The sequence below is a fragment of the Simochromis diagramma genome, unplaced genomic scaffold (assembly GCF_900408965.1).
Source record: "Simochromis diagramma unplaced genomic scaffold, fSimDia1.1 OVJJ01000663.1, whole genome shotgun sequence".
Classification (NCBI taxonomy): Eukaryota; Metazoa; Chordata; class Actinopteri; order Cichliformes; family Cichlidae; genus Simochromis; species Simochromis diagramma.
The window spans coordinates 869,946-896,397 of record NW_024387049.1 but is presented as its reverse complement, the minus strand read 5'-3'; the positions used below and the strand labels follow the sequence as shown (position 1 = coordinate 896,397).

Genomic DNA, 26,452 nt, shown 5'->3' with positions numbered 1-26,452 from the left:
ATTAATTGTTAACAACACTGTGTGTGTGCGTTCTTATACAATGTGGTCCAGGCTTGGTAGGTTTCAGCTTGTGGCCTTGATCTTTGAGCCTAAAGTCATGAAACCAGAATAAATACTGAAACAGAACTGCCATCAATACAACATGCCTCTGCTCCAATGTGCTTACTGCCCCACGGGGCTTTTTGGACGGTGTGTGTGTGTGTGTGTGTGCATGCATGTCAGTGAAAGAAGGTGAAATAGCGATGCATTTTCATCTCGACTCATCCCCGTGGTGAAAAAAGCAAGCAGGAAAGCCCGACAGAGACAGATTGATGGCTCTGCTTCCCCTCTATTTAGCGCTCTGTCCCCAACTTGTGTGGGGCTATTCCTCATTTTATTAGAGTGTGTGCGTGTGCGTAGCTGAAGATCTCTACCATCTATCTCAATCAGCCCTGTGTCTTAATCTACTGTCTACCTACATTTTAGCCTCACTCAGCTTCTCTCTCAACACAGGCACATAGAAATGATAAAATTAGACGGTAATTAATTTTTTGCAGCACATTGCAAACATTTTATCAACCAGGTGGAGACACAAACTTCTCACATCTACATGCTGTAAAAACAACAACAACAACAACAACAAAAAACAGCAGCAGCATCGTTCTCTTTTGCACCCTGTTAACCGAGGCCTTAACTACACTCACACACCATGATAAAACATTTAAGTCACTATTGATTTCCCCTGCCCAATATATATGTGCGTAGGCCTCAGATGGCGAAAGGCAAGGGGGGGAAGGGGCATCTTGTAAGTGCCTCAGAATAATTGAGACAGGGGACGGGAAGAAACGAACAACAGAAATGTGAAAGAGAAAAGCAGGAGGAAGCGAGAGACATGCAGCTTAGCGACAGAGCAATAAAGCGAAGAATGAGAGGAAAAAGACGAAGACAGGCTGGGCGGCGTGTATGTGTACGTGTAGGTGATGGGGAGGAGGGGGTTACAAATCTAGCTTCATCACTTCCAAATTGAGGACAGATTCAATTATTTGCAGAAACCACATGGAAATCTCTCCGCATTGTTCCAGCTGGAGCACCAAATTTGGCAGCAATCGCATTGGCGGCATTGGAGGGGCCATTTATCTTGGAGGGGAAAGAGCGTCTCAGGCGCTGTACGTGTGTATGTATGCGTGTGTGTATGTGTGAGCTCATTTATCTTGCAGGGGAATGAGCAGAGGAACGAGGACGCCCCGGGAGGCGACCAGATCATTACCCATCTGGGATCAGAGAGAGAGAGATTTCACTAACGCTGCCCTGTGCAAAGCACCGTACACACGCGTACACACACACAGACACACAATGTATCAATGTAACGAAAGGAGACAAATCTCATTTTCATTTGGGGACGGAGGAGCACAGAAGCTCCACAAATACGTGCATTTATAGTAAGCAGAGAGGAGTGATGCAGGGAATTGTTCCAGCCAGCCGGCTGACTGCTTGTTCCAGCGCAATCATTCAGCAGCTAGTTGGCCTCCTTTAAATGGATACTTAAATTAAGCCATGCTCTGCTCCTGGTGGCCACTAAAACCTCAGCTAGAGTGTCGTGTCTATGGAAACGCACACCAACACCAGCATTGTAAAAAAAAAAAAACAACAACAAAAAACAAATGCACATGCAGTTATAGAGTCTGCTGTACAGGAGTATTTGTGTCAGTCAAGCTGAAGAACGTGAGGAAGGAAACCTGTCCCTACATAACACTGGATGTGGAGAACCAATCAGTGCGGTCAGATTGCCAACCAACCTGTCAGCATCTTTTTCCCTCGGTCACATGCAAATTAAAACTGGAACGATCACGTTGCAGACGACAACTTATTGAATGCATCCCCTCGCTCAGCAAACACACGCAGTTCTTGCCTCACGGTGCTGTTTCTGATCAATACAGTTCAAGCTGCTCTGCTTATTCGCCAGTTATCCCTTCTACTGATATTTAATATGGACCACGGACATGCAGAGTGCCGATTGATTTATTTCAGTGAAACATTTATTGCATTCAGCCTTCCAATAGTTGATGGAAGCACGTTATGTAAAACTGTAAGCACACATACAGTCAAACAATTCAATTATTACCTTGCAACTCCAGGAAATTGGCCTTAAATGCGCATATCAGGAATAGAGAAATGCATCACTAAGCCTTATAAAGAAGGCAGTCGAAAGATCATTCCACTTCACGTTTAACTGATCTATTTCAAAAATCCAACTAGTGTGTGTCCACGTGTGTTTTCTCTGTCACCTACTTTTCAATCTCGCTGTTTTTACAGGTGCGTGGGGCGCAGGAGGAAGAGGAGGAAGACGAGGGAGTGCTGGGGTCTGTCTTGCTGCTCTCGCTGTTGCTTGTTGAAGGCATCTCTGTAGACACAGAGACAGGTAACCCGTTCAGTGCTGGCTTTTTAGCCTTTCCAACATATCCTGAGGAGACAGTTATTTTGTCCCTACTTACCATCACTGGCCCATTTGGAGAATTCAGGTGTTATTCTATTAGAAGGCATCCCCCCGCTGTAAGACAGAGACACAGATGTCCATGTAAGTGGCAGCTCAAGGTTACAAACTCAGGTGATTTTTCAGATTTTCTGGCAGAAAATCTACTAGTTAAGCTTTTGTACTTGAGCACAGCTCCCCGTAGCGCCTCCCGCTCCCTGGCTTCTCCCTGGTCCTCTCCAGCACCGGAGCAGGGGATGATGTCGGCCTCGGTGTACTGAGCCTTGCCATACTCCAAGGTGTCGTCTCCATCCACATCAAGGTCGGCATCGCTGTCTGCGGCGCTCTCCTTGATGCTACACGTAGCAAAACCAGTTGCTGAGGAAAAAGAAAAAGTAAAGAGGGCCATTACTTCGCTTTAACAGCAAAACAAAAACGCTCCATGCGGGCAACAACATTTGCATTTATTTAACAACTCCACATCACACTTTGACATTAACAAAAGTCCAAAATCAAGTAAAAATATACTTGCAGCTCCGTGTCATATGCACCTCTGCACAAGATTTATCAAAATAAAAGCACCACTACAGACACATTTTTGGAAGGCAAAACTGTGAAGAGCTTTGTCTATTTAAGCAACTTTATAAGTGCAGTGCAGAATTACCATTGCTCAGACATTATTCTACACATCATCAACATACAGATCCAGAGAGAACCAGCTTAAGAGGACACAGACCACACCAAGACCTGGAGTAACTTTCCGACACACTTCAGAACTTGACGATGCTAAATTTAGCTCGTCTAAAACTTCGGCTTCTCCAAACCAAATTAAAGACTTTTCAATAACCTGGACAGGTGAGAAAGAGAGCTAGATTTGGTCAGAGACAAGGAGGTGAAAGGGAGACGGCACACAGAGCTGGGCTGAACTGACACCAGACTGACACCTTACCCATCAATCTTGGAGAAAGAGAGAAGGAGAGGGAGTGTGTGTGAGTGGCACTTCTATAAACCGAGTGATGAACGCTCAGACAAACTCTTACCGCTGCCTGACTGCTCCCTTCAGCTCCACTTAGCCACACAGCTGGCTCTGTGTGTGTGTCCGTCACTTAGAGGTGTCTCTTCAGTGTTTGTTTGAGGCTGTCTGTCCTTCTGTCACTTACGCCCCTGTCTCTCCAACCCCTTGAAGGTGTGTGTGTGTGTGTGCATGTGCAAGTCTGTCTACCCGTCACTTACACCATGTCTATCTACCACACAGAGATAGGTAGGTAATATTTATATATGTGTGTGTGTCACTTACACCTTGACTATTGGAGCCATGTGTGTTGTAACTCTGAAAGTGTCTGTGTGTGTCTCTACCAGTGACAGGCCTGACAGCCATCTTATTTACACCTATTCCAATTTCTACAAGCTCTCAGCTGGACTAGTGTTTTGTGTGTGTCTGTGTGTGTGTCTGTGTGTGTGTGTCTGTGGGGGGATGGAGGACCAGAAAGAGTTGACAGCCATCCTATTTAACCTACCTGTCCTGGTGTACGAGTCTCAAAACTAGACTTCCCATAACAGTTGCTCTTCCCCATCTCACTCCACTACAGAGTCTTAGTCAAAGTGCAAATCCGACACTCTGGCTTTCATAAAAGTTTTTCTGGGATTTAAACGTCAACTGCTTCTCCTCCCACCTAACAATGTAACTCACAGGAGGGGAAAAAAAGGTGCCACAGATACTAAGCCGTTTTACAATAGGCCCATGGTTTTCAGTGATCAAATAAAAAGAACCTTTTAATTTTTATTTGGTCTCAGCGTTAGAAGGGAACATATGGCGGCAGTGGCCGTGCAGTCTGCTTGGTCCTCGGGCATCAGTTTATTGCACTGCAGAAGAACAGCGTGCATGTCACATTCATACATTTTAATGTAATGACATGTACAGTGACTTACATTTGGATTTTCACACTTTTTCCTCTACATTTTCAAAGCGTGAGACTTAACGTGAGTGTCTCTGTACTATCAGAAAATCAAGCCCAACCTTACTTCAGAAGGGCCACCTCCATCCTGGAAGATCAGGTGTAGATCAACGCCAGCCCACATCAGCTGATAGCACAGCTACTATCCTTTTGGCTATCTCATATAGACAACGTCGAACTAAAATCAGATCCAGCTGTTTAAGTCAAGCTCAAACAGACACTGAATGCGAATATGGGATCAGCGCATCCCCATTACCTCCTCATCTTATGTCTTTATTGTGAATGGCTGTCGCTCCTCACACTGTACAGTTTACAGCATCTCAATCCTTAAACTAAATCAAACATTGAACAAATCGATCCTAACAGGAGTGGTCATAGGTAATATTTAACCAGTCACCAGAGGTATTCAACAAAGTCTTTTGAAATCATGAGCAATGAACTGTGGCTTCACCTGTTTTTAAAAACTGTTGAAGTATCACTTTAATGCCCTTTAATAGCAGGATGCAGTAAACAGAAATTTTGACTTTTTATATATACATATATAAAAAAATCCTTTAAAAGTTTCGCCTGTGGTGGACATGAATGCATGGATGCTGTTTTTTTTAATTCAACCACCTGGACTTCAAAATATAATGCCACACATGGTCTGGGCTGTGTGAACACACACTGTCCCTGACTCTAGTGTATTCCCTGAGAGTGTACGTGTGGCCTGCTTGCTCTGTATGTGTGCGTTACCGTGCTTCTATCTGTCCCTGTAAGCAGTCTTGGCAGGCCAATCTAATCTGGCCAGGGAAAGGTCAGCCCCACTCTAACTGCCTTTCACTCACATTATTCATCAACGCCCCCTCCCCACTTTCTTTTTTACCCTCTTTGCCTTTTTCTTTCTTTTTCTCCCTCACCTTTTCTTACAATCACTCCTTTTTTATCACCTTTATTTCTTCACTTTCCTCCCCTCTCTTCCATTCCCTTGCTTCTCTTTCACTTTGTCATCCCACCACTCATGTATCACTTGTTTTCTCTCCTGTACTAGCCCTGTTTGCTGAACTATGTCCCCTTTTTCCTACCACACACACAAACACACACTCCTACAGGGCCACCCTGTTTTGTCTCATTATCTAACCTCTCGTGAGCGTCGCTGACTCTTTAACATGTAAACTACGCATTTTATCCTCCAGGTTACATGCTGCCATGGCAGCAACAAAAGAGGCCCCGAATTTATTAACATATCAGTATAACAAGGCCACAAGTACAGGTCTGAACAGGCAGCGAGGATCAAAGGACTCATCAGGCCTACTGGAAGCGCTGCTCAGCCAAATCATCCCACCTCAGCAACATCCCGTTACCATAGCAATTATCGAGACTCTAAGAAGCAGAAAGAAGGCATGTCAAAGGTCATCACACTATCTTTCTGCCATTTACAGGTCACAGAGAGAGAGAGAGTATGGGGGGGGGGGGACACACAGACACAAAGACATGAGACGGTCATCTTTGAAGTCCATTTACAAAGCACAGGTTTCTCCTCTTCTCAATCCCTCTGGGCCATCTCATCCTGCAATAATCCCCATCTTTCCCTACTTGTGCTCTCAGAATGACCCAATATCGAACCTCAGGATCTGTCTGCCTGCCTCCCTGCCTGCCTTTCTAGTCATCCATCTGTGACGGATCAACTATTGTGTTCCAAACTTTGAATACATTTTACAACTTAGTGATGAGGTAAAAAAAAATAAACAACCCCCCCCCCGAAAGACAGGAATAAAGAAAAGTGGGACCCACAAATAATAACATGTGGGGGAAACACAGAACATTTACATGTTGTATTTGAAAGCAATTAAAAGAAACATCTACAGATATTCATGGCATGATTATCTGGGTTGACACCCAATGAAGTCAGAGTCAGTCAACTAATCCCAGCGAGCCAAAAGCTTAGACTTCGGCTGCTGTACACACCAGGTTTTAAAGACTTTTTTTCTTCTCTTGGATCTGTGTGATCTTGATAAAAGGGGAATCGAATCATGAAAAGCTACTCTCAGTATTCCAAGAATAAATTAAGAAGCTGGATCGGAGATGAGCTGCTGCCCCAAGTGGGGCATCTCGGGGTTCACCAGTGAGGGGACTGGGACATTAGCAGACAGACTGGGGCTACAGTGATGCAGACACTGCATCAGTTCGTCGTTGCTGAGCGTAAAAGCAAAGCTGACCGGTAGCAGTCAATGTACGTCCCTACTGTCACCTATGATCGCCAGCTTTGGTACTGACTGAAAGAACAAGATCACCGATACAAGCTGCGGAAGCTTCAGAGCTTCCTCTGAAAGTTGCCTGGCCTTTCCCTTATACACAGGGTGAGGAGTTCAGTCGTGAGAGAAGGGCTCCCCCACACTGAAGCCAGCAGTGGTGGTCAGGCATCTGACTTGGATGCCTCCTGTGTGAAGTGTTCCAGGCATGTCCCACCAGTAAGAGGCCCCATGGCAGACCCAGAAACCCCTTGGTGTTACACCAGATAAGCCGGAGGAGGTAGCTGATGGATGGGATCTGTGCATTTCTGCTTAGGCTGCCGATCCAGTGACCAGGTCCAGATAAGCGTACATGACTAAATGTTACCTGAAGAGACAACATTTTCTCCCATCTTTCCTAAAATTTCCATATTGAAATCCTAAATGATGAGGAAGCCAGGCAAAAGAAGATCAAGATCTTCTCAAATTCAGCTTGGAAGTTTTGAAAAAAACAGAACATCTTCAAATACCTCCGTCTTTGGAGAAAGAACTATTATATTATATTTTATATTATAAAACATTAAATAACAGGGAAAATGCATTTCTACTAAACCACACACCCTTACAAGTAAACCTTTTATTGTAAACTGCAAACTTAAAGTCGTACCTTACCCATAAAACAGACAGACAGTCTACTAGACAGATAAAGAAATCCCTGTCTGTGCTATATGGGTCCTTTCAACCTTGCTAAGCTGGTGCGAGACAGAGGGAAGTCTTCCCTCACACTGGGTTGAATCATAAACGGATCTTGTTCGATTTTTTTTCTCCCCCTTCCTCCCTCCCTTAAAAGCTCCTGTTCCCTCTGCCTTTCTTCCTTGTGCTCTGAAAGGGAGGAAAGGATGGTGGCACTTCACAGAGGAATAGGCCCTCTCTTCATCTCGCCAGCTGAGGAGGCCCCCCTGCAACATCTCTATAGCCGTTTAGTCAGCCGCTGGCTCTCAAGAGCCCGCTGGACTCAGCAGTGTGTGTTAGAACCACTTTAGAGCTTTCAAGACTAAATCCACCTTCTAAGCTTTCTGCCGAGTGTGTGCGTGTGTTTCAAGTTTCTCTCCCCAGGCCACCTCGGTTATCTGTGTCACATCACAAGGTGCCCTATTAGAGTGTGGCAGAAGGGTCCTGTGTCTGCTCGCTTTAACGACGTGAAAGCGAGATGGACGGATGGAAGGAGCGTCAGGGAGATGGATGGACGGGTAGGGAAACCACCTCCCACCCTGTGAGCTGCACTTTGTCGCGGTTTAGTTGAGACTTCGACATTGATCTCTCTCCTCTCTTCTCTCAGCAAGGGGAGGGAGGCAGGTGAGGCTCAGCGTGTGTGTGTTTAACAATGTATCGAACAAGGAGAGGGGGAGGCCAACGGGCAGCAGGACAGATGAAAGAAGAAGCGGAGCCAAGAGAGTTTGAACGAGCCTCTTAGAAGCAACGACGAGTCTTTGGATCCACCTGGGAAAATCCTGATGAGTCGCGTTTCTCTTCTTCCTGTTTCACACATAAACACAACTGAGGCCACTATGGGGCATCTATGTGGAACACAACCATCAATCAGTCTTTTCCTCCACTTACCAAGTTTAGGGCTGCAGAGGGGATGGAGCCTATCCCAGCAGTTATAGCCTGAGAGGCGGGATACACCCAACACCCTAACCCGTTGACGCCATCCAGCCCCACGCACGGGGCGATCGATCCGCAGTAACTCGTTAACGGAGATTTGCCGCGTTAATGCAGTTATGGCGTTAACGTCATTTTAACGAGATTAACACTGACAGCACTAATATTTAGTAAATAAAAGCAATCAATGAAGCGCCTTACACTTATGCTGTGACTGCCTGTGAAAGGCCTCACTCCATAACTTTGTCAACACTTGATCCTTGAAGTATTTTAAAAAATTGTGTGAAAAAGCAGAGAGAAAAAGACATAATTAAGATAAAAAAAACAACAATTTATGGAAGCAGGAGGAGAGAAAAAAGTGATGGAGAGCTGTAGTGGGAGCACTGAAGGTGTGTGGTGTCACACTCATATTCCCCAGTGACCAGCGCTCCCATCTAGTTCTATAATTGCATTTCTGGGCGCACACACAGGAGCACACCACGTTGACCAGCGGGTCAATTGCCCAGCTAAATGTGTTTTCCTTCCCCCTCGCCAAGAGGGCCGTGTAGGGCCGAGCCAAGCTCAACCGGGCTGACCCCAGGCCAGCCTGCGCTGCCACTGGACCGCTGGCAGCATTACAGCTCCCGTGGCTGCATTCACCGCCGAGTCTCTCAGCCTGACAGTGCTTGCGCTGCACATGAGCACAGTGAATGATGGATGAGCAGGGAAACAAAGCTGGAGACAGAGAGGAGAGGACAAACAGTGCTGACCCAAACTGCTGTGACTGGACGCGACCCTGAAATCGTGACGGGTCGTTCAGTGTTCCAGCAAGCGGCTGGCTAGACATCTACATCATGGTGCGGCACACACACACCGCCACCGCTGAACAAACTGCTTATCCAGAGGATGCGCAAACAGCCGGCCTTGAGTGAGTGTAAGTGTGAAATAAGAAGCAGTGCTGAATAATGCGAGTTGTGTGTGTCTGTGTGTGTGTGTGTACCTCTGAAGCCTCCCTCCAGCAAAGCTGTAGCTCTGATCCTCTTCTGTCCCGCCCACTCGTACTCCTCAAAGCCCCGCCCATTTTCTCCATCCATGTCAGCAGAGTCATCGTCGCCTAACGCTCCCTCGCGCTGATGCACAAAAACAGACATGGACACATTTTAATCACAGATAGTGCTGTGTACAGATCAGTGTGGAACAGCTCAGCACCACTTAGCGACTTCAACAGTACACTGCTTCCTCTCTTAAAGTTAAGGGTCGGTGGATAACAGGCCAGATCTCCCCAGCATGCTTTACCTGAGCTGTACCACACAGACCAGATGCTGCTTATCTAAATCATGTGGTCAAAGTTTTAGACGTTTCCAATGGTTTCCTCCAGCTCTAGCTTTAGCTTAGTCAGCAGATTTGTTTCGTTGTTCCTGTTGTTCAACAACTATGATAATGAATAATTAATTCTTTAACCACATCTTCTGGTGCACAGTTACAGACACAGCTGGTACAGTACCGGAATAAACAAAGCATGCTAGTGGAGAGAAAAAAAAAAAAAAAACAACGTAATAGTGTCTCTACTTAGTGTAATGGACAGCCATCAGTGAGGTGAGATACAGGAGGAGTAGTGAGTAGGTTTTTTCTCTAGTCTACTCTAGGAAAGAATGTTTAGAATCTACAGGAGAGAAGGAGTGATGTGATCTGTGGCAGGAAAAGATAACACTACTGAGAATTTAAAGAAAACCAGATTGTCCTTAATTTGATTTTTGTTCAAATAAGAGTAACATGTAAGTGCACAGGAGTCAACCACATCATACCAGATAAACTGCTTGTAACAACTGATGCTTGAATACTTATCAGAATTAAAAGGTCTAAACATCGTTTCCTGTAGATTTAGATCGTAGCTGTAGTGATAGTCGTGGTTTGCGTGTGCGCACCCAAACTTTTCTGAAGGATCTATTAATAATACTATAAAAAGAAATCCTCTGCAAATCTAAGTAGGATGACTTATAGTTAACACTCATGTAATACAACACAGTGCGTTTCTCGTGCTGTGGTTGGGTCCAGCTGTCCAGACAGCCACGACTAATATCGAGGACTGCACAACTTTGACGTAGCCAGTTGGCCCACGGTTAGGGAAGATAAGGCCAGGGCTGCTGGTTAACAGTGGCTGAACTTTCAAAATAAAGAAATTTTGCACTACTAAAATATTGAAGTATTTGCTTGGACAGGCTAAAAATAAGTTGCCATATTACACACATGTATACCTAGAAGTCCTATCAAAGTAAGGTCTGTTATACTTAAATCACTGGACTGTTTTTCTGAATGCTTTGGTTATTCAGGCAGTTAATCCAATATGATGTGACTGCAACACCACCATGTAAAGGAGGTTAAGAGGCAGTAGGGGTGGCAGGGGAAGAACAGTTGCTACCGGTTGGTTTCTGCACTACTGGACTGACGTGACATCTACAAGAATTAGAGAAGTGATTGGAAGGGAAGGGCTGACAGGCTGTCCAACCAGCAGTAGGCAGGGTTCAGGGCCCAGATTGTACTACCTGGATCAGGCATTGTTCCACATGTCTACTCATCTCCTCCTCGCTCCCAGCCAATGGGGCGCTGCACAGCGGACATACCTGGCCCCCTTCCTCAGGCTTCCTCCTCTTCATCTTCCCTATACGGGCTGGAAAAGCACAGAGAGAGAGAAAAGGAAGGTACATGGTTTAAATTAAGTAAGCTTCCGCGAATGTTTCTGAGGATAACATCACTGTTTTGGGGAGAGATCTCAGGAATTTTGTGTCAGATGATTCTTCACAAGCCTGACCAGTATGACAGTTCTTTACAAGCCAACAGGAGTTTCAAAGAAAGCTTGTGTGTCTGCCATGTGTTAATATGTGACACTCTAAATCTCCTTCCTACTCACTATAGCTATGAGACTTGCTTCCATCCTTTTGCTTCCTTCCTTTTCCTGCCCTTCCCTCCTGTCCCTTCTCCCCCCACCCCCCTACCACACACGCACATTTAATTAGAAATTTAACAGAGCAGAACAGCCGTCATTGCACCCCGAGTCTCTGTCGTTTTTTCTTAACTGCAAATGGCGCGTGGGGACATTAATTTTTAGCTGGCTGGGAAAAGAAAGGAAGCCAAGAGGGACTGTGGCGAGGCGTGGAGGGAGAGGAGCGGGACACGAGGCAATACGCCATAACTGCAGGGGGAGAAGATGAGGGAGGGTTAAAATGAGAGACGGCCTCCTCCTCCTTACTATTTCTCCCCTGACGCTAATTGAGAGGAGCATTGTTAAATCGAGAGGGGAAAAGACTGCTAATTAGGTCTGGCAGGGCTCCCTGCCTCCCCCAACTCCCACCTTTTGTACCCCACGTGATTCCTGGTTCCACGTGAGGGCGAAGGGCACATTCTAAACTAAGCCTTCACTGACACTTGTCATAGACTTGGACTAAAAATAAAAAGAAAGGAGGTGTTTCATGATCTGCATTAAGTTTGGAAACCAAGACGGTAAGCATATTACCGGCCACTGTGTTAGGTACACCTGTTCATCTGCTTGTTAACGCAACTATATATATTGGCCAATCACGTGGCACCAACTCAATGCATTTAGGCATGTTGACCTGGTCGAACGATCCGCTAAGTTCAAACTGAGTATCAGGATGAGGAAGAAAGGTGATTTAAGTGATTCTGAACATGGCAGGGCTGCTGTGATCATTTCAGAAACTGAAATGACTGAACTAATCTGCTGGGCATTTCCAACCATACGGAAACCATTCTGTTAAGAAAACAGTCTGAAAACGAGTAAATATTTAGTGAGCGGAACTTCTCTGGGTGAAAATTCTTTATTGATGCCGGAGATCAGAGGACAGTGGCCAGACTTTGACCCCCTTAGTACTAGAATGTTTCCAGTGCCTTTCTGAATCTATTCTGCAAAGAATTAAGGCATAGAGCAAAAGACTAACGCAAAAGAGGGCCAACCTGCTACAAGGAAGGTGTGCCTAATAAAGTGGCCAGCAACTGTATATCAACAGATACCCTCCATGTTGTTCAAATATGTTCCAAGTATATTATATATATATATATGTTTACCTAGAATGAAAACAACAGTTGTTGGTAAAAGCTAGCTTACTTTCTAAGTGCTAATAAACCAACCATCAAAGCCAGCTTATCTGGAGAGTTATTCAGCCACACAGTCCCTCAGCAACCATCAACGGTGCTAGCACGAATATTCAGTGACCTTGATGATCCCAGACCAAATAATGTGCCTGAAATTTCCCACTAATATATTCATTAGTATACTAATGTGCTTAAATTTTAATGGCTAACCCAAAAAGATCAGTTTTATAAAACCAGAATCACTGCTCAGTGGAACAGTAGGACATTCTGAAACGTTCTTTCCATTTTAGTGATGATGTAATGCATTTTATTTTAAACAATGTAAATATAGTTAACTTGTGTTTTGCAAACAGATTAAGGACATATGTAACCAGTTACATGGCTCAGAAAGCACCGGTTGCAAGCTTTGAAAAAAAATCTTTGAAATGACTTTTTTTCGTCTTTGAGAATTCCATAAAATTCCCTCAGAGCAGCATTAAGTTGCATTTAACAGCCTTCTGGGAATGTAGCGGTAAACATAAAAAGCCCAAAGTGACGCTTTTAAGAGCTGAAAAGAGCTTCTCCCATAGGGACAAGATGCATTTGGCATATTAAAAGAAAGAAGGCATTCTGTAGTACATTTATCAAGACACCGAGTGGACGCGTTTAACACAAAGAGCCCACGGAAAATTCCTAATGCAAAAAGCATCCCAGTAAAATCCCCGGATGCCCCTTCTGGAACACCTCTAGTCTTGGCAGTCAAAGAAAAAAACTTGAGAGCCAATTAAAATACACAAAAATATCACAAGTTCCTTTAAATGAAAGAACACACCTGCCATAAGTGATTAAACAACAGGTAATTGATGATATCACACAGCACAGCAGAGAACAGCTCTTCTGATGTTACACTGCTACAGTAACACACGTCATCATTTATTTATGATCACTTACTTTCATTTTCATTTCATCACTCACTTCTGTATTAACTTTTTATTCAGCTGTGTGACTTTACAGCTATGAGATCAATTTTTACTTTATTTGACGCTCATCAATAACATCCACGTAAATCAGTATGATTGCTCAGGACCAATAAGAAGTCCCAGCACTGTAATTAAGTCTCAATAAGGGCATTCACGTCAAGTATATCAATCCAGGGTTATATCATATATATAGTTAGAGATATTAAATCACTAAAGAGTTGTGTACATACCATTCAATCTCGTTTGCCTGTTTGCCCGAACTCGTAAAAATGTCTGCAAGCAGAGAGGGGGAAAAAAAGACAGAGCAAACATTCATTAGATGATGAGGAAACATTATAATATGCTTACAAGCACTAATATAACTGCTTATAATGGGATTGCTTTGGATGCTGAGAGCACTGTAAACAATCCTACGTACTTCTCTCTTGTTTTCCACTTCCTCCATGCCTGCTAGCTTTCTGCTAGCTCCGTGTACAGCCGCTAAAACTCTGTCTGCGAGGTGCCACACGGAGCCTCCACACACCGAACATCAGTGCAAACTAAGCGCTCTGTCTACATATTCACACGGATGGAAAAGGATTGAAAGTGGCGCCCGTTTCGGCAAATATTGCTCATGTTCGACGCCATGTTGGCTTGTTTTGATCATGTGACCGCGCTGGAAACGGAAGTCAGGAAACGTCACCCGTCGTTTCGCATCTCGGCCGCTAGGGAGAAGCAACGAGATTCATTACGCCTCACCCACTGAGAAAGTTGGTGATTTACATGCAGGCCAAGGACAGGCAGCTGCTTTTCTTTATATAAGCTGCTAGAAAAGAGTGAGACAAGTGTGAAGATAGTGTTTGAGAGTTTTTAAAGTCGGGAGTTAGTGAAACTTAGGGGCTTTAATGTTAGCAAATGTAATTAAATTGTCAAAAGTAACAACTTGGTCTCCTGACTGCCTCAGTCCACTATATTTGATATTTATTATTTTATCAGAGTGCTAATACTGATGCATTGGCAGGTGATGTTAACAGTTTTATTACTTGAGTCACTGCAACTTTTATCATTATATAAATTTACATTTTGATATTTCTTTTTTATGATATACACATTTTTATAACATGCAAACTCAAATAACGGAACTGTATCTCCCTTTTGTATGTGAAGGCAACATCTAAAAGTATTTAAGGCACTTGAGTGAATAAACTCGGTTACTGCCATCAGTGGGAGAAATGATAAATCGTACATTTATCTGAGTGAACCTGAAACTTTTGAGGTCCTAGCTGGGTCATGTTGCCTCTAGTAAATTCCTTGCTCCATTAAAAATAATAGTCTTAGCAATAAAAGTACAGCATTGTGAAATTAAATAAGTGATGATTTCTCTATCAAGTCTACTTCAGTCTCCTGCAGAATGTCTGGCTCAGGTCTACTGGGGTTCAAACCCACATGGCCTGCATGTCTTTAACTGTATGCTGACTAAAGCACTCGCAGTTATGGATACCCTCTCTTTGACAGGACAGCAGTGAACAAGCAGAGGTTCAGTCCTCACCGACAGCCCGTACTCTGTCAGCGGGAGTCATCAAGCAGCCAGGCCTTCACCTTCTACTCGCTGCTTCTCTCCCCTCCCCGCCAACACTTGAGTTATAGGCCTACTTGCGGCGCATCGCCTCTGCTACCGTATCATTATGATACACTCAGCCAATGCTGCAGATAGGTCAGGTTTTTAGAAGAAGCGGAGAGGCAGAGTGAGTCCACCTGACAGGCAGAGAGGAGGTGGCAAAGTCTGCCATTATGCTTTATTTTCAGGGTGCTAAAAAGAGTCACCATTGACTTAATCATTTGTATAATATAAGGTGATTTCAGCAGTTTCACTTAATGAGAAAATCTCCTTTATTGCTATAAGGTCTTTATGAGCTGTGTCATCCTCAACGTATGGATGTTACGTCTGCATGGACTTAATAGTTCTTATTTTATGGTGTCGGGGGGTAAGCCCACTTAACCCTGAGATACATCATGGCTGGAGGAATTACTCGAACAAACTTTGATGAATTTAAGAGATAAAAGCAGTCATGGTGACATTTGAGATTTAAGCAGATTGGCCTGTTAGTCAACTTAACTGCTGAGGAGGCATAAAAACCCAAATCTGCCATAATGTTCAGCTGTACTGTGATATGTCATAGTTACAGAAATTCACTTGATTTGCTGGATTGTTAATAAAGACACAAAAAAAAATGCTGAGAAAGTGGTTTGCTTTTTTTTGTCTACAATTAATTCTAACATCAGTGAAAGTATAGAATTAGAGTCTGGAGGTGGCGCAAACCCTGATGGGTTGTCTTATTCAGGTCTAAGGTCCTTATTTATTTATGTATTTTTTAAGCAGTATATTGTCACAGTGGGTCAGCTGCACTGTTAACCAGTCATCACAGAGTCTACTGGGCCAGGGGTCCTATAGAAGTCGATGTCAGAAAGGAGCATTAGTCTGCTCATAATAACTCATTATATATAAATGAAAAATATTTTTGTGCAGTTTTGGGCACTCATACATGAACTATTAGAGCCTGACCAGTAAAGGATTTTTAAGACTGATAGCGATACCAATATCCCATATTCCCATAAAAGCTGATATTTTTTTCAGACACACAAAACATGAAACTGAATCGCCTAACATGTTTCATATATTGTTGTTTATTTATTTATTTATGTATTTATCCGCACTCTCCTGGGCTCTGCTTGGATCAGCTGGTTGCCGTGTCAGCTGGTTCACTCTCTGGTGGACAAACTCTCTGGTGCAATCTCAACTACTTTTCTTCATTTATAAATGCTGATACCGATCAGTTGCTGATAAATCGGAAAATTATTAACATCATCAAATACATGAAAAAAAACTAGTCACACTTTAAGTCTCAAAGATCTGATCATTTAAGCTTTCATAAAGCTTCGTTTGCAAAATATTGTCTAAAAATGTTTATGATATTCTTTCTATTTACTTTTTAATTCCGCATAACGAAATCATCACAGATCATGCAACAATTGCCAGATGCACGATTTTTCGGCTAGTGCTTGAATGTAGCACACCTTTGTGGATCTGTATGGAGCAAATACATGAGCCATCTGCACACACTTTTAATCTGTATAATGAAATAAATGTCACAAATATTTTAGACATACACAGGAAATGTTTTTGAGAAAGATTTTTTCAAAGAAAAAAAAGTTTAATATTTAGCGAGCTTGTGTTTAAATTGCTTGGTATTTGTGTTTATACCGAAACACTCCTTTGTAACTGAAATGAAACATTTTTTTCGCGTACGTCATGTACCTCTATTTTGATACTAATTCCCTCCATATATTAGCCTACAGCCTTGATGCTGTACAATGATATGGAGCTGATAAGCTGTAATGAACACATCTACATGTCACACATTCATACGTGTGACAGGATGCATTACACTTGAACAAAGCCAAAATATCCTAAATTAATAGCAATCAGGAAACTCTGATGACTCTCTCAAGCTGCCCTTGTTTGTGTGTGTGTGTATGTGTGTGTGTGCCCATGTGTGTGTGACCTGGTATCTGTCGGAGTGGTGGGCATCCTCTGACGACAGGGGCGAGACCACAGGAGACTCTCCCTCACGCTTGATGTGCACCGACAGCAGCATGGACTAGAAAGACACAGAGGAATAAAAAAGTCTTTTCTATGCAGATGATCTTTCTACGTTACTGCCTCTGGGACCATAAGCACCATGAGCACCGAACTTGTCCTTGGTTGACAGCTGCTGCATGGGAATAATCGATAAACACAAGAGTAACGCTGTTCCACGATAAATTCAGACCTCAGGATATAAAGTATATAATTTCACTGTTGTAGAGCTAACACTCAAGCATGCCGGGGGTGAAGTGAATTTATTTGAGTGGTTGTGAGCTCTGGGCAATTTATGCCAACACTCTGAAATTGGAGTTGACATGACAATCAGAATATAAAAAGTGGAAGAAGTTCATTAGCAGAAGCAGTTAAAATGAAATCACTGAACTAAGCTGAATATTCAGCTGAGGTTCAAGCACTCAGTGTGGCTGACAAATTGAGCTGAAAGTGTGAGTTCCAGTGACAGAAAGCAGTTCAAGTGTATAAACTGAAGTCAATTAAAAGTAGAAGCAATGAAATAATTTGTAGGAGAAAAGGTGAAGTTTCATAGGTGTGAGACCTGAAAAGACCTGAAGCATCAGCAGGTACGCAAAGACGCTTTTGTCTCTATGAAAGCAGATAAAGTGCAGATGTAGCACAGCCTGACTCAGTTTAACGTGCTCGGTTCAAAACTACTACTGCTGACTGTGAAACTGTGGAAGAAGTAAAACATTACATTCTGAAATTCATGTCACTATTGCAAAACATCTGTTAGACAGGAAAAGGAAAAGAAGCCAGAGTGAATCCTTACCCTTGGAAAATTTCAAGAGTGTTATTGCCACAAATGCTGAGAGCGACATGTCATTGATGACGACTGTAACCCGCCTGACTTTGTCTATAAAATCCCTTCCACTGATTAGAGTTAATGTTTATGGGACGTTAAGAGGAGTTAGGGAAGAATGAGAGATTGGAAAGAGAGGATTGGGAGAAGGGGGGAAGGCGAGGGAAGGGTAAATATCCGAAAAGGAGGAGTTTAACTGTCTGACATTACGGGATGCTGCCTGTCCATAAATCTGTCCCACAACACTTTGCTCACATGCTCTCTCTTTCCCTGGAATAGACACACACATATAAAACAATATCCTCTTCTAACCCACTCTGCGGCAAAAAGAGTCCAGGGAATTCCACTGAGGAATGAGGAACAGGAAGGTAAAAGAAAGATGTGGAAAAGAGTGAATGGTAGAAGGGGGAAAAAAAGCAATATCACTTTTTTACAAGGCTTAGCTCTGACAGAGTCGTAGCTCTGTGTGTGTGTGTGTGTGTGTGTGTGTGTGTGTACTTGTTTTTTCATGTGTTCCTGTGCCTTATTTTACAAGGCAGCTATGAAATATTTGTATTTACAGTCGTCTCCTATTAATCAAGTGGAAAGGGGCAGAGCAGAGGCTTAAGTGCTTGACAGCAGTAATCTAATAATAATATGTGAGAAATGACCAACCTCCAGTGCTGCCACAGTAAATTGGACATTATGCATGGTGCTTTTATGCTTGTGTGTGTGTGTGTGGTCTTTTCTACTTTTATCCAGGTTTTAAAAGGTCAGGAATCATTTACCTGAGGGCCTTCTGGGAATATGCTTAAGTTTTATCATTACAATATGACATTTAACGGTATTCTATACAGAAATTATGAATGAAGATCTCCCTGAAAATCTGGTCTTTTAAACCAACCAATTAAATCAACACGTGAAAAAAGGGTCTGTTCCTAACAAAAGTTGTGCTTAAGGCTACAGTTAGGTGAGTCACTGGAAATGTCAGAATGTCAGAAACATGCATTGTGTAAATGATAACATATTTATTTATTTGTTTGGGAAAAGGACTTAAATTTGCTCAAATGCACACTGGGTGGTGCAGCATCTCACAAATTTATGTCCGGTCTGACACATATCTCACATTTCCCCCTCACTTTAGCTTAGCAAGTGGGCACAGTACCACATGAGTAGATGTGTCGGGGTTAATCTCCGGTTTAACACAGCTGGGTGATGCATACCAAGCTGGGAACGACAACAACAGGCCCGTGTGCTTCAGACTGGCCTTCTCCATTCTCCATGGCCTGCAGCTGAATACTAAACAACATCAGTGTGATGCGCAGTCACGGCTGGAAGAGAAGGCCAGCACTCACCCCTCAACCCGGCATTGTCTGCCTCTCTCAAGTACAAGCCCACCCACAGTGCTGCGAGCACTGCTCTAAGCCCGGGTCAGCACCCAAAGGTGTAAGGGAATGAAAGCGAATAACCTGAATTGTATATTCTTTTGCAATCCAAGTGCACATCTTCCTGCAGTGGCCTATAAGACTTTGACCTGGTATTTAGTCAGCGGCTAAAACAAATGTGGAGATAATGAAGGAACTTGATGACTTTAGGGATCTTTAGGGAACACAAATCCAGAATACACCGCAGACCAACATAAATGATTTACCAGAGCACCAAACGCCTGTAAAATTAACGATGAAGGATGAATTAATATATCCTACTTTTATAAACTGTTGACACCCTGTTAATAGGAGAGTTCACACTATAAAGGTCTGGAAACCGATATTTCAGCAGTACATTGGACACTGGCTTATACGGACAGGGTGAATACAGTAATCCACTATAATTTGTTTAATGCAAACCTGCGTAACCCCTGCCAAGCCACAACAATGAACACAGTGCCACAATCAGGCAGTTTGGATGATTTCTCCGATATGAGAAAAAATTTCTTTCCTTTTCTTCTCCTACATATGGTACAGACATGGCAGATGGCCGCCCCTCCATGAGCCTGGTTCTGCTGGAGGGTTCTTCCTGTTAAAATGGAGTTTTTCCTTCTCACTATCACCAAGTGCTTACTCAGAGGGAGTCGTCTGATTGCTGGTACTTTCCCTGTATTATTGTAGCGTCTTTACCTTACAATATAAAGCACCTTGAGGGTACTGTTGTTGTGATATGGTGCCATTTAAGTAAAATTGAATTGAGCTGAACTGTATAGTCATTACAGCGCTCACATGTTGTGAGTAGAGTCGGAGTATTATATTGGGTCTTTTGACAATACGAGATGTCAGAAGTCTTTTAAAAGAGGCCTCAGCCAGATGAAGACACAGAAACAGTAAGAAAAGGCTTCCTGATGGGATCATAAATTCGTCTTCTTGCAGTTTGATCTCTTCTGTCTTTTTTTTCTGCTTGCATTCTCTCTCTGTCTCTCTAATTGGAACAATCACAGTACAGTGCCTCCTGGTCCTGCTGCCCGTTAGACAAGGGAGACTGGCACTGGTTTGTATAAGATGTAAGACAGTCCAGCTGATTTCCCCTTAGTGCAGCAGAGAGGAACAGAAACTGAGTAACAACTCTGGTAGCTGGATGGTAAAGAAAGTACGCTGCACTACTGAAAAGTAGGCATAATACTTTGAAATCTAACCTTGTCTAATCCTGCATCTTCCTCTTGTTTTTAGCTTACATGAATATGTATATGTTTCTATCTAAATAAAATTTATTATCTCCTACACACAGTACACAGTGTTGCTTTAAACACTGAGCGTGGGCTCACCTTGGGGGTTCCTGGAGTGGCCGCTCCATCCTTGGGTGACGGGTTCTTACTGCTGCAGAGAAAGAAGAGAAAAAGGAAATCAGTGAGATCACATGACGTACTGTGATCCTGAGTGGATTCTGGTTACGTTCTGACTCCCTGCACACACTAACACACAACTAATATCTGTGAATTTCACCTGCGACTCACTTGCAAATCAGTTTATCAGACTCTTGATAATGTTTTCATTCACTTTCATCCATCACTCTTCTATTCTCATCGACCCTTTATGATGACTTATAAATGCAGCAGCGCACTCAGTTCACTTGGCTGCTTTCACTCATCATGTTCATACACAGAAGCAGGCAATAAGATGATTAACAGTGGTTTGACTTGTCAGCAAATAAATATTATAAGGACAAAGGTGCCCAAAGCTGGGGTTAGTTGCATACCAAATAAATGCTTTTATTCTTCAAATACAGACACATTACTTTATTTTGATCCCCCCCCCCTCACATTTACGGACCCCTCTGCTCTCAATTGATTTTTCTCATTTTGTTTTTTATTGCCCACTTTTTCTTCTCTTCTTCCCCCGCCTTGTTGTCTACCTTCCCCATCATTCTCGCCCATCTGCTGCCTCTGCCATCTTCTGTCTCTCAGACTTTCACCCAAACACAGAGATAAATTTCTCCGAGCTTCACAAATCCTTGCGACAAGCCTGACGTTGACGAAGCGAGACAGGGTTGTCATGTTTGCTTTGAGACCCTGTTAGCTCACCAGACCCTCTTGGACACACACACACGAACAGATTCAAACAGACGGTGGCAGACCACAAAGGGAAGGGAGCCTAAAACTGAATTGAGCACAACCTCTAATCTGACAGCATGCCCTGGTAGACAAGGAATTTCCTTTTTCAATGGATGGATGGGTGGGTAATAAGAATAAGAAGCCTTATTTATATGTCACTTATCTGAAGTGAAGAATTTACAAAGTGATGCACAAGGAGGAGTAAGAGCAAGACAAGGGCAATATAAGAGCGGTGAAATATAATGCAGAGCTGCACAGAGGAAGCTAGGAGTGGGGAGGGTGATGGACGTGTCAAAGTGCAGTGGAAGTATTTGTTCCTATAAAGGACGTGTGAAGCAGGGTGTAGTTCTTTTTTATATATATCCTAAAAAATGATTCTGTGCACAGCAGCACTCGGTGTATCACTGTCAGCGTATCTAAAGAGGAACCCGGCTAACTTTACACATAAAGCCTGGTTTATGTGTAAACCACATAAACCAGGCTTTTTTCATTTTTTTTTTCATTTTTCAATCAAATTAAAACAAGATTCCTTGAATTATATTGATCCGACACGCATAAAAAAGTTTGTTTCAGCCTGCTTTCTGTGTTTCAGCTCTTTTGCTCTTTCCTGATGAGATTATGGCCTCAGTTGGGAGTTTCAGTTCATACTGAATACATCGTTATGTTGTGATGTTTTCTAAATGTAAGTCCTAAAACATATTCAATCAGGTGATCGACAAGCCTCTAGTTGATAATTGTGCAGTTACTCCTGGTTTCTCAGCCAGATCACATTGAACACCAAATATGGCACTCAGATTAAGGCTTTAGCAACAGAATGCTGCTAAACAATTGGCGATGCCTCAGAGGCCATTTACATCTTCTACATACAGTCTATGCTTCAACAGAGCTCTTCGTGGGAGGCTTCTGTGATTGGAAACATTTGCATCCTTGAGTTCCCTAACCTCACCAGCAGGGCTGGTATCTGCTCCTTTATGCAAGCAGGAACAGAATGAGCACTGTCAGACCCTCACAGGTTGTGATTCATGTATAAAAGCATGTGGAGGCCATGCAAACCAAGGAATATCACTTTGAGTTGCTGAAATTAAATTTCAGCAAACTCAGTTTTTCTCTTAGATTTTTGGGGTGTTGTTCTCTGTAGGTTGATCATTTCCAACTCCATCAAATAATGTGTCATGCTTTGGTTCCTGGCACATTATCCAGTCCATATCAGTATAGATATATCCATCCTGATTTTTTCCCATTGAGATCTGATGAGTCTTCCTAGTTGTTTTTTTTTTTTTTAGCAGTGTATATAATTAAACTAAAATACAACAATGCAAGGATTTGAACTTGAAATGTACTCCCATTTACTTTGAAATATTTGTGCTATACAATGTCACAAGAAAAGAAATAGGGTTAGTGAGTAGTTAGTTATTAGTTGTTATTTTCTCTCATGTCTGATTATTTTTGTTCGGAGATGACTTAGTTGCATACCTAGAAAGTACGCCTGTGTTTCGGTGTGCAGGATGGGTGTTTGCTTATGTATATATTCTATGTCTCTGTTGATGGTGAATCTGTATGTAGAAACCTGCCATTACCTGTGGATGTGCATATGCACCTGCATGTTGTTTTGCAACTGTGTGTGTAACCACAGAACAGCAGGCCACACCTCCGCCAACAAAGAGAATAAACATGGGTGACACAGTCAAGCTGCCGTGTAATGCAGGGGAATCTGCCAACACCCCACCACTAGCACACTCACAAACACACACCTTTCTTACCCCCTTTTCTATCTTTGTCTCTGTCATCTCTCTCTCCTTCTCCCTCTATCGCTCTTTTATTCATTACCTGGAACCTCTGCAGAGGCATCAACAATAACAGCCAACTCTACCTGCTTGTTGACAGTGTCAAACAGCGACAAGAGAAGGAGGGAGACAGAGAGAGGGGAAGAGAGCGAGAGAGGACAGCAGTTGCATGCCTGCCACGATGGGAGAAAATTGCCACGGTGACAGAGGGGGTGATAGAGAGATGAAAGAGGAGTTGGGGTAGCTGGGGGGGATGAAATGTGAGGTGAGAGAAATGTGGTGAGAGAGAACGAGCGGGCAACATAAAGAGAGACATCGTGCGAGGGAAAGATGAAAGGAGACAGAAAACTAGAGAAAGGAAGAGAGGGAGTGATGGGAGAGTTGGTGTGCTGCCGCTTCTTCTCAGCGCTTTGCACACATCTGCGTGCCCAGTTCTATGAATTTTTGATAGCGAGGGTTATAGGGCTGGAAATTCCAGCTGGCTGCCATGTCAAAGCGAGGAGAAGAGTGAGGAAATGAGCAGCAAAGCAAAGAGAAACAAACACACCAAGCAAGTAGGGAAAAAGGAGGCAAGGATGAATGACAGATGCGATTTAAAATGTGTTGCTAATGAGGCACGTGTAGGAGAGGTAAGGGCATGTCGGTGCCTCACACAAATAGTTTTTATAGCTTTTTGCAGAGGTAGGTAGATTGATCCAAATATATATAAATATTATCAGTGCATGTCAATAATATCAGTGCTGACCGATACTAGCACAATAGTATCGATACAAACGCTGGTATTGGTATCAGATTGATACCAGCATGATAGGATTGATATTGTGTTTATAGCCTGTAAGTTTAATATTTAGTCCAAACAATGGCGATAAATCAGTTTTCAGGGTTTTTGGGGAAATGAAACTATATACTCAACCATGTATTTTAAAAAACAACAAATGCTGACACAAAGTCCTTTAGAGACAGGAACATTTACATTGCAGTTCTTTAAAAAAACAGAAAAAAACAACAGTTTCAAAATGCATGAAAAGCTGAAAGGCGTGTTTTGTTTTGTTAACAAATTATTGTGGAAATTAAAACTCGGAGTGATTTAGTGGTCATTAAAATGTGTTCAGAAATTACAAATTAATGAGTCTTGTCACACTGTTCTTCCCTGCATAAGCTGACTTATGGTTAAATATATTGGTATTGGTAACGTAGGCCCGATGATTACTTGGTATCAGATGGATATTAAAATTTGCAGGTCAAAAGTAACATTTTGTCATTTACCATCCACAATAAAATAAAACTTGAATAGAATAGAATAGAATAAACCTTTATTGTCCCACGGATGAGAAATTTCAGTGTTACAGAGCTCTTACAGCAAGGAAAAAATTAAATATAAAAGGAAGACAGAAGGTGGTCCTATAAACATAAGCAGCCGAATTGTGCATAGGTAACAATGTACAGAATATGTATAGAAAAATTTAAAAATTGTAGGAAGATATGTATAAAATGTACAGGGTTATGTATCAAATCTAGAAATAGCTGTGGAAATTTGATCCATTATATTAAAACATTCTAATTATTACATTTTTAGTTCATCATTATTTTTAACAGGGTCTAAAAAGTTGATTTCTGTATAGACGGTTTGTCTTTGTGAATTTTATGTTATGCAAAGGTACACATAATAACCATTACATACACTAATATTTAAGTTACTATTGTTATTTATCTTGCAATCATTTCTTGTGCTGAAGCTCTTTTCACAAATATTAAGGGAACACTTCAAGAACTCTGGAGGCTGTTACACCTTCCTGAGTCAATATTTTAGAGATAAAGCTAGAAAATTTGCTGTTGTCGATGCTGTTCATACAGCAACTCAAAAGTGTCTTATTTAAGTCCCTTGCACCCTGGTAAACACAGTCCATTTACACTTGAAGGTCATCTTATTGCTCTGCATGTAAGTAAGTAGCTCTGCCAAAGGAGTAATGCGAATTGCTTGGCACATTTGTTTGCAGAATTTTACTCGTCAGGGCTGGGTGTGACTTTAATGTTTGGCTTTCTGGTTGCTTTTGCTTCCGCCTGCTTGCCAAAGCACTTTATAAACTCTGCTTTATAAAAAATACTATTAAAATAAAGCTTATTATTATTATTATTATTATTAATATTATTATTATTATAATATTCAGCTTTGGAAGTGCTCCAGATCTGAATCTGGATTTTTTTTTAATGAAAGATTGTAAGAAACAAGGCAAAATTTGGAATTAACTATTTACTTATACATAGTTTGAGATAAGAAAATCACTGTCAAGTTTTCAACACAATATATGAAACTATTCAGATCCAGATATCCTTCCAGAGATTTAATAATTTGTGTATGCAATAGTGGCGATTTCCAGCTGTGTCACAGATATGCAATCTCAGACTGCTGTAATTGTTTAAAGTATCCCTTGATCTCACTATGCAACTACTGTGGAGTATTTCACATTACTCAGACTATAAGTATCAACAACAGGATTGTATATTTATCCTATTTTTTAGTGCTAGCAGTGCCTGTTGAATTTGGTTTGAACAGTAATTTGATGGAATTCAATTAACTAAATCTGCCCACTCACCTCCATCCTGGATAAATCTGCATCGGTCGTACACAGTGCTACTGAATTGTAGTGACGGCCTCACACCTCCACTCCCAACCAGAGGGGGCAAAGAGAGAGAACCAACTAAAGATGAATAAGTCGTTTCTTGGTGGATGGAGATGGAGGGAAGAATGGAAGAATGTAGGGATGGCACTAAACTCAAGGTACTGATTGCTTTTTGCCTTTTTGTGTCATCTGGTGGAGAGGTGGGGGCTTGAGTGGAGGCAAATTGATTATAGAGGAGGAGGGAGAAGAAGAGGAGCAGAGGTGAGGAGGGGGGCGATGGGGTATGTAGATTACTTTGCCTGCCCCAAGCCACCTGACATGTACAGGGCATGATAGATTTCCATTTGCCAAACTGTGTGTGTGTGTGTGTGTGTGTGTGTGTGTGTGTGTGTGTGTGTGTGTGTGTGTGTGTGTGTGTGTGTGTGTGTGATTTCGATGACTAAACATGAAAAGCCATGTCCTATGAACAAGTGACAAAGCTCGCAGTCAGAAGAGAGGACACGGACTGACAGTTGCAATCAAACACTTGTACATTTACATGAAGCAAGAGCAACTAGGACAGAAGGGCAAAACAAGCAGAAACACATGATTCTTAAACACACACACAGACACACACACACACACACACCTTCGTTTCCATACCCACAGTTCTTTCATTCAGCAAGCGCTGCTCGTCATTAAAGGCACATTTACCACAAATTGGACCAAATTCCCACTGTCACTTCCAATAATGGCAGCTCCCATGCAGAGAGCCAGAGAGAAGGAGA

At 42.5% G+C, this 26,452-nt stretch overlaps 1 protein-coding gene across 6 annotated transcripts in view; it reads right to left on the bottom strand.

Moving 5' to 3' along the window:
* rnf220a (ring finger protein 220a) overlaps nucleotides 1-26,452 on the bottom strand; it is a 164,313-nt gene that overhangs the window by 14,221 nt on the left and 123,640 nt on the right. For 3 of the 6 annotated variants that reach the window (XM_040044962.1, XM_040044965.1, XM_040044966.1), the window contains exons 4-11: nucleotides 20,495-20,546; nucleotides 16,864-16,959; nucleotides 13,552-13,594; nucleotides 10,799-10,923; nucleotides 9,256-9,385; nucleotides 2,635-2,827; nucleotides 2,472-2,527; nucleotides 2,269-2,380 (exon numbers count right to left, since the gene is read on the bottom strand). In XM_040044962.1, the coding sequence (XP_039900896.1) occupies nucleotides 2,269-2,380; nucleotides 2,472-2,527; nucleotides 2,635-2,827; nucleotides 9,256-9,385; nucleotides 10,799-10,923; nucleotides 13,552-13,594; nucleotides 16,864-16,959; nucleotides 20,495-20,546 (807 nt within the window). The remainder of the gene's footprint in view (nucleotides 1-2,268; nucleotides 2,381-2,471; nucleotides 2,528-2,634; nucleotides 2,828-9,255; nucleotides 9,386-10,798; nucleotides 10,924-13,551; nucleotides 13,595-16,863; nucleotides 16,960-20,494; nucleotides 20,547-26,452) is intronic. The other 3 variants (XM_040044963.1, XM_040044967.1, XM_040044964.1) reach the window with 2 other exon arrangements.